We start from the raw sequence: 10606 nt of genomic DNA on the forward strand, positions 1-10606 counted from the left end.
TAAAACGTTGAAATGTGAAAAATGAAAATCTCATTTATTCAGGAACAAATTGAAATCAGTGGTAACAAAGACATTTAACGACTGAGGTTCAGTGAAAATATTTCTCCCTCTGTTTTAATTGTTTCCACCTCGGGCAAATTAAAAAAACAGCTTCTATTGCTTGAGTTTGTTATAACTTTGTATTTAAACCCGCAATAATTTAATAATGACGCACAGAGAACGTGCCTCATCCGGAAACTCCAGTACCATTCTGTGGTTTTGTCTCGAGTTGAAAACGCAGCAGCTTCACGTGTCTTTACAAAGATCAAGAGGGAACAAAAATAAGCGTATTAGCAACATTCAGTCCAGATCCACGAATTTAATATACAGTTAGATTTGGCACCTTTATTGCTGAAAAACGCTCGGTGTCCTTTGAGTCTCTGGACGTTACGCACTGAGAAAAAATTTCTTGCTTTCTTGCTTTTTGCGGGCCGTTCTCCCAACAAATCCGCCGGGCCACGCGCTGCGCCGCGCCGCGTCCTACCACGTCCTCCCGTACAGAAGGTTGGAGCCCATCATGCTGTTCGTGTAGTCGATCAGCGCCGCGTCCGTCTGCGCCATGTTGACGTGGCCGTGCAGTCCCAGCGGCGGACTGGGGGACAGCTCCTCCAGCTCCTCCGCGGACGACATGGGGTTCTGCTGCTGCGGCAGGGCCTCGCCGGAGCTGCCGTGTCCGTTGGCGCTCTGGTTGGACCCGCCGGTGTCGGTTCGGCAGCTCCTGCCGCTCTTGGACAGAACCGGGGACACGGACGATGAGCGGCGGGCCGCGGCGCACAGCGCGCCTGCGCCGCCGCCGCTCTCGTCCTGGTGCGCGTGCTGCGCGGCCTTGTCCTTGGCCTGGCGCTTCAGCTTGTAGCGGTGGTTCTGGAACCAGATCTTGACCTGGTTGGGCGTGAGGTGGATGAGTCCGGCCAGGTGCTCCCTCTCCGGGGCCGACAGGTACTTCTGCTGCTTGAAGCGCCGCTCCAGCTCGTACACCTGCGCCTGAGAGAAGAGCACGCGCCGCTTCCGGCGGGGCGCCGCGTGCAGCGTCACCATGGACTTGGCGGAGGAGTCCATCCCGGCCAGGCCGCCCACCATGCCCGGCATGTTCATCCCGCTGGACGGGCTCATGAATCTGGAAACTTGGAGAAAAGGCACGTCACGTTGGGCTCAAGAGTCTGAAACTCTACTCTGTGAAAGAACGGGAACGTTGGGTGACTGCTGGTGGCCAGAAGCGAGCAGGACATTAAAATCATATCTAATAAGAATCCCCATCACTTCCCTTTTCAGTGACCATGTTTGTTGCGCTCTAATAGGCTGCTGTCTAAACGCGCGTCTGAAGCCCAAACTTTCCCATTGTTGTTTCACGTCTTACTTGTCGGGTATCTGGGCTCCGGGTTGCTGTACCACGCCGCCGCCGCCGCCGCCGCCCCCCCGCTCCTCATCGTCTCCTGGTAGGACGGCAGCTCCCCCACGTTCCCGATGCTGCCGTTGCAGAACCCACCGACGGCCCCGGAGAACTGAGGCACCCCGTGGGGCACGTGATACGGCCCGCTGGGCCCCAGAGCCGCGGCCGCTGCGGTGGCTGAGGAAGAGGAGGAGGATGAGGATGAAGAGGAGGAGGATAAGTGGTGGTGGTGGTGGTGATGGTGATGGTGGTGGAGATGGGGCGGCTGATGCTGCTGCGGCTGGTGCTGATGCTGCATACCGGGCTGGGAGACCTGCGGCTGCCTGTAGGCGCCCAGTGGGGACTGAAGGCACCCCGCTGCGGGGTCCATGCCTCCAAACCTCCGGTAGCTGTCCTCCATCGGGCTCAAAATGTCTGTGACTGAGAAGGGAGTGGAGTGTTTGGGGCTCAAGGACATGGTGCGGCCACCCCGTGCCCTCCGGTCCGGTCCGGTCCGGTCCGGTCCGGTCCGCTGCTGCCTCTGGCTCGGCTCGGCGCGGTGTCGTGTGCGTCCCCCTCCCTCCCTGCCTTCCGTCGCTTGCGTCTTGTGTGTCCCTGGGAAGGAGGCCAGCTGATCGGCTGCAGGAGGAGGCGAGTGGCCCTTATCCCCCAGGACTCCAGCACCGGGGGCGGAGCGACGCGACGCGGCACCGCAGCCAACGACGACAACTGACAGCATGTGAGTGGAAACGGCTAGAACCTTCTGACGATGACGATGGTGCTGATGAAGGTGTTTATACTTTCCTCATCTTCTGGATCTGCATAATGAATTCACCTCGTGTGTCTGTTACAGTTACTCAGCTGCTCTTCCGTCGTTCGTCTCATTCGTTCACACTTTACTTTTCTTCTGACGCTCTCGTCTCGTGCGCGCGTCTGCTCACATAGTTACGCACGGATCCTGCGGCTGCTTTGCCACAGTTTTACACTCGATTCTCCTCAGTTTTTCCAGATCAGTCAATTCAACGTTATTTATTCTTTGTTTGAGTCAAACTACGATTAAAGATTGACTATAAACTTCCTTTTGTAAAAAAAAAAAAGTTTTATAACATTTTTCTCCAGATCTATTTTAGTGAGTTTTTTCCTTTTTATTGTTGTGTAAATTCTGATTTATTCACCTGTGACAATAATCTGCCCCCGTTTTTACTGAGTAGAATAAAATAGCTAATTTAAATAGTTTGTTTGACATAACATTAAAATGTACGTATTTAACTTCATGTAGAAAATAAATGTTTATTTTAATTTCTATGCTTTGGTAACAGCTTTAATTATTTGTTTGCATGGCAAATCTATTACGTGAAATGTTATAGTAATAATAACATTTAATTTGTGATGAGTCATTTTTCTTTTTTGGCTTCCTTTAACGTGTCCAACATTGTCTGCTGGACATCAATGAGCCAAAAACTAAACAACCTCTGAACAGAAATACTTTTACATCATCTTCAAAAATGACCATGTTGTTATTTTTCCAGATAGTTTTGTTTTCTGAGTTCTTCTCCCTCTTCGGCTCCCGCCGGTTCGTCGGTCCTGGACGCGGACGCGGGCTCTGGTTCCGTTCAGCTCCGTGTCCCGGTGAGTCCCGACGAGCAGCCAATCACCTGCTGACCTGCGCCGTCACGTCACTTCACGCCCTCGTGGTTTACTTTTCTTCTGCGGGTTAAAACCGAGTCGTGTCGCCTGTTGCTCTCCGGTGCTGTTGGGACGGACCGGACCGGACCGGACCTGAGCTTGGAGCGTCGAACGGCGGTGATTCCAGAAGTTACAGCTGTTTTTAACCCGCAGAGTTCGTGGTGATTAATGGACTGAAAACTATGTCTGTCAACAATTCCTTTTGATCGCTTCCTTCAAACTCTGCCGCTTCACTGGAAGTGGATCCGTTGGATCCAGAGCCTCAGTGCTGATTCAGGCCAAATATTTTCCCTCAGAATGTTTAATGATAATTATTTGAAGTTAAATTAGTCACAACGGAGGTTTTTGCAACAGTTAAAATCGAATGTAAAACTTTTAGGGACCCACGTTTGTTTCTGTGTGTTTAAACATTTCTGTCCAGTGATTTAACCGCAATAATCGTTTATTCATATCATTCGACAGCTCTGAGTAATTTATAATTACATTCTGTGTTTTTTGTTCTGTTTTTTTTTATTACAAATCTGCTTTAGTTGGTTTTAGTTCATTTTAACATTTGTTCATTCATTCATTCATTAAAATTCACCAAAAGTGAATGTTTGAAGCTAAAAACAAAATAATTAGGAACAGAAACAAAATGAGAGTAAATCGCTCCCATTTATTAATTAGAGCTACAATGAAATAATAAAGATTCAAACTAAGTGATAAGTTCCACGTTTGAGCTTTTGTGCCATTTTGGTTGGTTTCGTTAAACCTTATGACACTAACTGAGCAGAACTGTTAGAATATTTACTATTATTTAAGGCTTAAATTATGATGTTCCCAGAATGAACGCACGCGCGCTTCTCTCTCTGTTGGGTATTTTAATTTATCTGACACATCGCTTTGGTTTTATTTTGAGTCTTCAGTTGATCTCGTCGGAGGAAGGAAGCAGGAAGCAGCAGCGTCCGTGACCTGCGTCCGTTTTACAATAAGACGCTTCAATGGAAAAACCTTCATGAAACTCTTCAGCGTTTATTAGTTCATTTGCAGCTAAATCAGGAAGAGCAGAACCACCGTGTGTGATATTAACATCATGTAACGATGCTCAAACCGAACCCGAACGGAACCTGATGATCACTAATAAACCTGTTATGTGTTTTTTACAACTAAAACAAATCAGTTTACTAATTTATCTTCTTTTTATGTTACTTTATATGTTCGTGTGTGATTTTCAGATGTTGTCAGTTTTAAAGTGTATAATTTAAGGACCTAATTAATCATCAGCATTTATTATTACTATATCATTGTTTAAGTTGATCATGTCTGATTCGAACTCTTTTTCTGTAACAACCTGTTTTTGGTACATTTCATGTTTATTTTCGCTGTGTTCTGGCTCCAGCGTCAGAGTGCGTCTGATAGACTGCGGGCCGGTTCTGGCCCAGCTGGGGTGGTACCGACGCTGGGAGTCCAGCTGGTAAATGCTGAATGAAGTGAAACTCCAGCGCGAGGAGAAGTGAGGATGAAACGACGCCTGTCTGTTCCTGGGTTCTTGGCCGAGTTGAGCACACGTTAACGGACTCTGCGTCTTTGATGGGTTCCTCCTGGAACCCGCTTCTCCCGTGATGTGCCCGGAGCTGAAGCACCTGTGGCTCCGGGGCCAGAGGTGGGAGACACTTGCTGCTATGCACCTTTTTCTCCTCCGCCTCCTTTTACACGTCCTGCCTCGTCGCCTCCTTTCATTGCCCGTCTCCCTGCGTCTCCCCTCAGTTTAATCCTCCGCTCTCTGGAGGAGCATTAGGCCAAGCAGCTGGGCCCCGAACGCCTCTTGAAAAGGCAGCGCACTTCAGCCAGGAGGGGGAGGAGGAGACCACCTGGCTCCTGAAAGGTAGAAAAATGCACAGAGCTACAACTCCTCACTGAGAGGAGGGGAGGGGGGCAAAGGAGGAGGATGAAGTAGAGAAAGAAGAGGAAAAAGAAAAGGAGGAGGAGCAGGAGGAGGAGGAGGAGGAGGAGGAGAGGGGGAGGAAGAGGAGAAGAGGAGGAATGAGGAGAAGAAGATGAAAAACACTCGTCCTTCCAGTCTTTCTGCATGCAAGGTGCATTAAATGCTAGACGAAAAGAAAAGAAAAGTCCGAAGACATCTTCTTCTCAGTAGTAGGTTGTCAGAATCTAGCATTCCTTCCAACTACCCTCTAGTACTCTCACCCCCTTCAAAGAAAAGGAGGAGGAGCGGGAGGAGGAGGAGGAGAGGGGGAGGAGGAGGAGAGGGAGGAAAAAGAAAAGGAGGAGGAGGAGGAGAGGGGGATGAAGAGGAAGAGAAGAAAGTGGAGGAAGAGGCAAAAGAGAATTAAAGAAAGAAGAGGAGGAGGAAGATGATGAAGATGTGAAATAACAGGAGCACGAGTAGGAAGAGGAAAAAGAAAAGGAGGAGGAGCAGGAGGAGGAGGAGGAGAGTGGGGGAGGAAGAGGCAAAGGAGGAGGATGAAGAACAGAAAGAAGAGGAAAAGAGAAGAAAAGAAAGAAGAAGAGGAGGAGGAGGAAGATGATGAAGAAGTGAAATAACAGGAGCAGGAGGAGGAAGAGGAAAAAGAAAAGGAGGAGGAGAAGAAGGGGGAGGAGGAGGAGGAGAGGGGGAGGAAGAGGAGAAAGAGGAGGATGAAGAACAGAAAGAAGAGGAAAAAGAAAAGGAGGACGAGCGGGAGGAGGAGGAGGAGAGGGGGAGGAGGAGGAGAGGGAGGAAAAAGAAAAGGAGGAGGAGGAGAGGGGGATGAAGAGGAAGAGAAGAAAGTGGAGGAAGAGGCAAAAGAGAATTAAAGAAAGAAGAGGAGGAGGAAGATGATGAAGAAGTGAAATAACAGGAGCACGAGTAGGAAGAGGAAAAAGAAAAGGAGGAGGAGCAGGAGGAGGAGGAGGAGTGGGGGAGGAAGAGGCAAAGGAGGAGGATGAAGAACAGAAAGAAGAGGAAAAGAGAAGAAAAGAAAGAAGAAGAGGAGGAGGAGGAAGATGATGAAAAAGTGAAATAACAGGAGCAGGAGGAGGAAGAGGAAAAAGAAAAGGAGGAGGAGCAGGAGGAGGAGGAGGAGGAGGAGAGGGGGAGGAAGAGGAGAAAGAGGAGGATGAAGAACAGAAAGAAGAGGAAAAAGAAAAGGAGGAGGAGGAGGAAGAGGGGGAGGGGGAGGAAGAGGAGAAAGAGGAGGATGAAGAACAGAAAGAAGAGGAAAAAGAAAAGGAGGAGGAGGAGAGGGGGATGAAGAGGAAGAGAAGAAAGTGGAGGAAGAGGCAAAAGAGAATTAAAGAAAGAAGAAGAGGAGGAAGATGATGAAGAAGTGAAATAACAGGAGCACGAGGAGGAAGAGGAAAAAGAAAAGGAGGAGGAGCAGGAGGAGGAGGAGGAGGAAGAGGAGGAGGAGGAGGAGAGGCTGGACTAAGGTGAAATGTTGCAGCTCCATCTATTGTATATTTTACAGCAGCGTTAAAACAAGAACGTGTAATTTTGCCTCATTGCATCTTGTTGATGTTTCAAACGCGTCACCTTTGTAACGTGAATCTTGATCTGGGTCCAGTTCTGATACTGACATACTGCGTCTCAGGGACGAGGAACGGTTCTGGTGCGGCTGAACCCAGTCGGTTCCTTTCAAACCCCAGGATAAATGCTCGTATTCAGGTCTTCGTCTCATCTTTTGACCCGTTTCAGGCGTTTTTCTGATGATGACACACTTCACTCAGAGGCTCCATCTCCTCCGTGGAACCGCGCAGGCAAAGGTCAAAGGTCACACATCCAGAAGTGGTCTTCAGAATCACTCAGAATATCAGTGTCCACGGGTCAAGGCATCGCCGCTCCGCTCCTCTGGGCCGTTAAACACCTATTAAGAAACATGAGAAACACTCGCGTCTGTTGCCTGGATACCGGAGCTCCACAGCGCCGCCACGAGGCCGAACCGAAACCGACGCGCTGGACTACGTGGATTCTTACTATTAGGATATTTGCTGCTACCGGAATGAATTGAATCTGATGTCACAGACTGTGACTCAGTTCTGTGTTCAATAAACTCACTGATGTCTTTTTCTTTTACTGTTGCACTGAATGTGTGCCGTCTTTTGTGTGTGTAAGGAATAAGATTCCTCCTCCACGTCCAGCTCCCAGGGCGTGGGCGTGGGCGTGGGCGTGGGCGCCTCCCTCCACCAGCAGGGGCCGTGTTTCCCGTCTCCCTCCTCTTCTTCAGGCTCTTCATCTTTTTTCCGGCTCTTTCAGCTTCAGGCGTCACCTGCGACCGCCCAGAACTCACCTGCTCCAGGTGAGTTTGGTTCTGCTGGACCGAGTCTGTGACGCAGACACCGGATCTGATGTTTCCTGAATGTTTAGACATTTGGGCTCGGCTTCAGATGTTACGGAACCAGGACGTGAAGCGCTGCAGTTTTCATGCGCAGCCTCAGGTCACATTAAACCGTGTGAAGCGCGTGTCCAACGCACAAAACGGTCCAAGCGTCATTTAACGTGGCTCGTGTCTGTGTTAAGCGTCTGCTGCCACCGTGTGGCTCCGGGACGAACTGGGACCGGATCCTCAGTCAGACTGGGACTTATGAATGAACGACAACGTGAACGCGTCACAGAGCAAACGACGAAAAAGCCGCTTGTTTCATCAAAGGGTGAAACGCTGGGATTCAGATCTACTTCAGAACGGGTCACAGTAAAATACGCACCTCACTGATATGTTAATATGATATGAAGACACATTGTTTCAGTTCATTCAGTAGTTCCTCAGTAAATCTTTATTGCTCCCAGAGGGAAAAGGCTTTGCACACTTGTAATTGCTTTCGTATACATTAATATATGTCTGAATACACACACACATATCACATGCAGTCGCTGTGTTACTGCGCAGCTCCTGCAGACGTGTGGTGGTTCTAACATCCACATTCTGGTTCCGTGGGCTCTGACAGCCCCCCCCCCCCCCCCCACCACACACACACACACACATAGCTGGGCTGACATCACCCCTCTGAGATGAGCCGACCTCTGACCTCTGGGCTTTGTTGAATGGATTCAGACGTTTAATCCTGTTCATAAAGAAGCTAAATATTCAGGATAGAAACACACAGAGGCTCAACTGCTTCATCGTGTTTATTCATCATAAACTGCAACGTGTCTGCAGAGATTAAGACTGAAGAATCGTCAAATCCACTTTGACTCACAGGGAACGAACCTGAAACATTTCACACGAGCACAAAGTCCGACTCGGCTCTGAAGAAGCTGTGATGCGTTTCCTCCGTTTCCTCGTCCACAGCTCAGCGAGTCTGACCCGTCGGACGGGTCCCTCCTGTGACCGGCTCCACACACTGTTCACCTGCAGGTGAAACGGACCCGGGTCCGACGGGCCCAGATGGTGGTTTGGGTTGAACACGCGGTGCCGTCTCCTGCTGTGAACGGAGCCGAACAGATGTGAAACTGTCATGTTTCACGCCATTTTGTAAACTTCCTGTTTCAGTCAGTCGTTTCACTAACCGGTTCTCAGTATCCACACCTGTCCGTAATTAGCAATCACTCATTAGTATATAACCTCCAGCTCTCACAGACTCAAGCCGCCAGATTGTCGTGTTTCTTGTGAGTCCCCGAGTTCCCTGAGTGTTCCTCGTGTTTGCTGCCTGTTTTGCCTTGTGTATCCTGCCTGACCCTGGACTAACTACTGACCGTGAGTTTGTCTCATCCCTGCCTGTACTTTTGCTGAGCCTACTGGTGTGTGAGATCGCCTGCTCCCTTGTGCATGCTTTTGTGTATGACCTGCACCGCCTGACTCTGCCTTATCGAATAAACCCGTGTCTAATCATCATCTCGCCTCCGTGCTGTGCATGTGGGTCCGCCGCCTGCTTCGAGTCCTGACAGAAACCGTCCCGTTTACCTTCTGACCCCTCAGTCGCCTCTGGACCCGGACGGGCCCGACCCACAGTTTAGGAACCAAAGGTTGTGATCAGCTCTGTATTCAGTGTTTTAGAGGGTCAAAATAATAGACTTTAGGAACCAAGTAAAAACCAGACATTGACTTTGCTTTAGTTTCAGTAGCTTCCAGCTAAAAGCTTGATTCTTCGGACCAGAACCTTCACCAACATCACACACAGACAGTGGTCCCCACCTTTATTCACAGTTATAAATATACAGCTTATTACAAAACAAGTCAACATTTAAATAGATTTATAAAACACGGATTAACGTGACACATCTGCAGAAAAACACCAGCCACAGAAACTAGACCACGTTTGGGTCGAGCCGCGTTTTCACGGCTGCTGTAGTTTTAGACGGTTGCGCGTCGTTTCTTAAATTAATGCCATAAAAATAAACAATAATGAACATTTCGTCTCACACTCCGGACAAATGATCTCCACTAAACAACGACGGCTCGCGCTGACCGTCGGCCTTCACCAGCTCCAGTGGTACACGTGCGCCAGCTGCTGCGCGCGGCCCGGCGGCTCCGGGCCGAAGCTCGGGTGCAGCAGCGGGGAGTAGGCGCAGAACGGGAGGCCCAGGCCCGACCTCAGCGTCGCTTCCACGTCCCGAGCCGTGATCCGCTCGCAGGCCTTCCCATCGCGCACCAGAACCGGGATGGCGACCCGGCGGCCCGGCAGCAGCGCCTGCAGCGCGCGCTCCGCCCGCGCGCGCTTCATCTTGTAGCGGTGGTTCTGGAACCAGATCTTGACCTGGTTCGGCGTGAGGCGGACCAGGCGGGCCAGGTGCTCCCTCTCTGGGGCGGACAGGTACCGCTGCTGCCGGAAGCGACGCTCCAGCTCGAAGGTCTGCGCCTTGGAGAACAGCACGCGCCGCTTCCTGCCGCGGTTCTTCTGGGCTTCGTCGCCAGGAGGCTCGCGCTCCGCGTGCGGGGACTCCCCTGAGGAGAGTTCTGGAGACTTGGGTCCGGTGCCGTGGTCTGCAGGGAGAGAAAGCCAGTCATCTGATGAATGGTGCAGATTTCTCTAAAACGGAACCTACACTTTGCTTCACAGGTCAGAACCATCCAGCGCGAGCAGTTCGGGGGAACGGGGAGCAGATTCGGTCCCGCTTGAACCCAAACACTGAGTTCTGCTGTGAGCGATGCAGAAACTGACCACGAGGCCCAATATCACAATATTAGATGCCAACACAGATGACAAAAGCAGAAGGTTCTGACTAAAAATCAACCACGTGGATCAATCAGATAATTTTGGGGCGGATGCCAGTAAACACGAACAGATCAGATTAAACGAGAGAAACGTGAGTCAATCTGGGGATTAAACAGAAAAACAAACGTGCTCACGTGAGAAGTGCGGGTTGCTGGTTCCGCGGCTCCACCTGCCCACGCTCCCTCCGTCCCGCTCGCGTAAACCGCGGCGGCTCAAGTCCAGCTTCTGCGCGTCCGCCGAGCGGGAGGCGTCCTCGGCGTCGTCCTCCTCCGTCTCCTCGGTTCCGGTGGAGTCCGGGAGGTCCAGGATGTCTCGCACGGAGAAGCCGGGTTTAGTGTTGGTGCTGAAAGACATGACGCGCGCAATTTAGAGGAAGAACGAGGA

The 10606-nt window shown here is 50.5% G+C and overlaps 2 protein-coding genes across 3 annotated transcripts in view; both read right to left on the bottom strand.

Annotated features, from left to right (window-relative positions):
- Positions 1–13: 13 nt before the first annotated feature.
- Positions 14–2050, bottom strand: nkx2.4b (NK2 homeobox 4b). Of its 2 annotated transcripts, XM_029141915.3 has the most exons (3): positions 1730–2048; positions 1397–1606; positions 14–1163 (listed from the first exon to the last, which is right to left on the bottom strand). In XM_029141915.3, exons 1-3 carry the CDS (start codon positions 1884–1886, stop codon positions 520–522), a joined length of 1011 nt encoding a protein of 336 aa, XP_028997748.3. In that variant the 5' UTR covers positions 1887–2048; the 3' UTR covers positions 14–519. The 2 variants fall into 2 exon arrangements, with proteins under 2 accessions (XP_028997748.3, XP_028997747.3); XM_029141914.3 differs by having other exon boundaries at positions 1397–2050.
- A 7111-nt stretch (positions 2051–9161) lies between these two features.
- Positions 9162–10606, bottom strand: part of nkx2.2b (NK2 homeobox 2b) — a 1576-nt gene continuing 131 nt past the window's right edge. The window contains exons 1-2 of the mRNA XM_029141954.3: positions 10357–10606; positions 9162–9990 (exon numbers count right to left, since the gene is read on the bottom strand). The exon at positions 10357–10606 is cut by the window's right edge and continues 131 nt beyond it. Coding sequence (XP_028997787.1) covers positions 9485–9990; positions 10357–10576 — 726 coding nt within the window. The 5' untranslated portion in view covers positions 10577–10606 and the 3' untranslated portion in view covers positions 9162–9484. The remainder of the gene's footprint in view (positions 9991–10356) is intronic.

The sequence above is a fragment of the Betta splendens genome, chromosome 24 (genome assembly GCF_900634795.4).
Source record: "Betta splendens chromosome 24, fBetSpl5.4, whole genome shotgun sequence".
Classification (NCBI taxonomy): domain Eukaryota; kingdom Metazoa; phylum Chordata; class Actinopteri; order Anabantiformes; family Osphronemidae; genus Betta; species Betta splendens.

Coding starts and splice junctions, on each gene's coding strand:
- nkx2.4b (XM_029141914.3), bottom strand. CDS start 1,886: ATGTCCTTGAGCCCCAAACACTCCACTCCCTTCTCAGTCACAGACATT. Junction 1,164..1,396: donor GGAGCCCAGATACCCGACAA/GTAAGACGTGAA, acceptor CTTTTCTCCAAG/TTTCCAGATTCATGAGCCCG.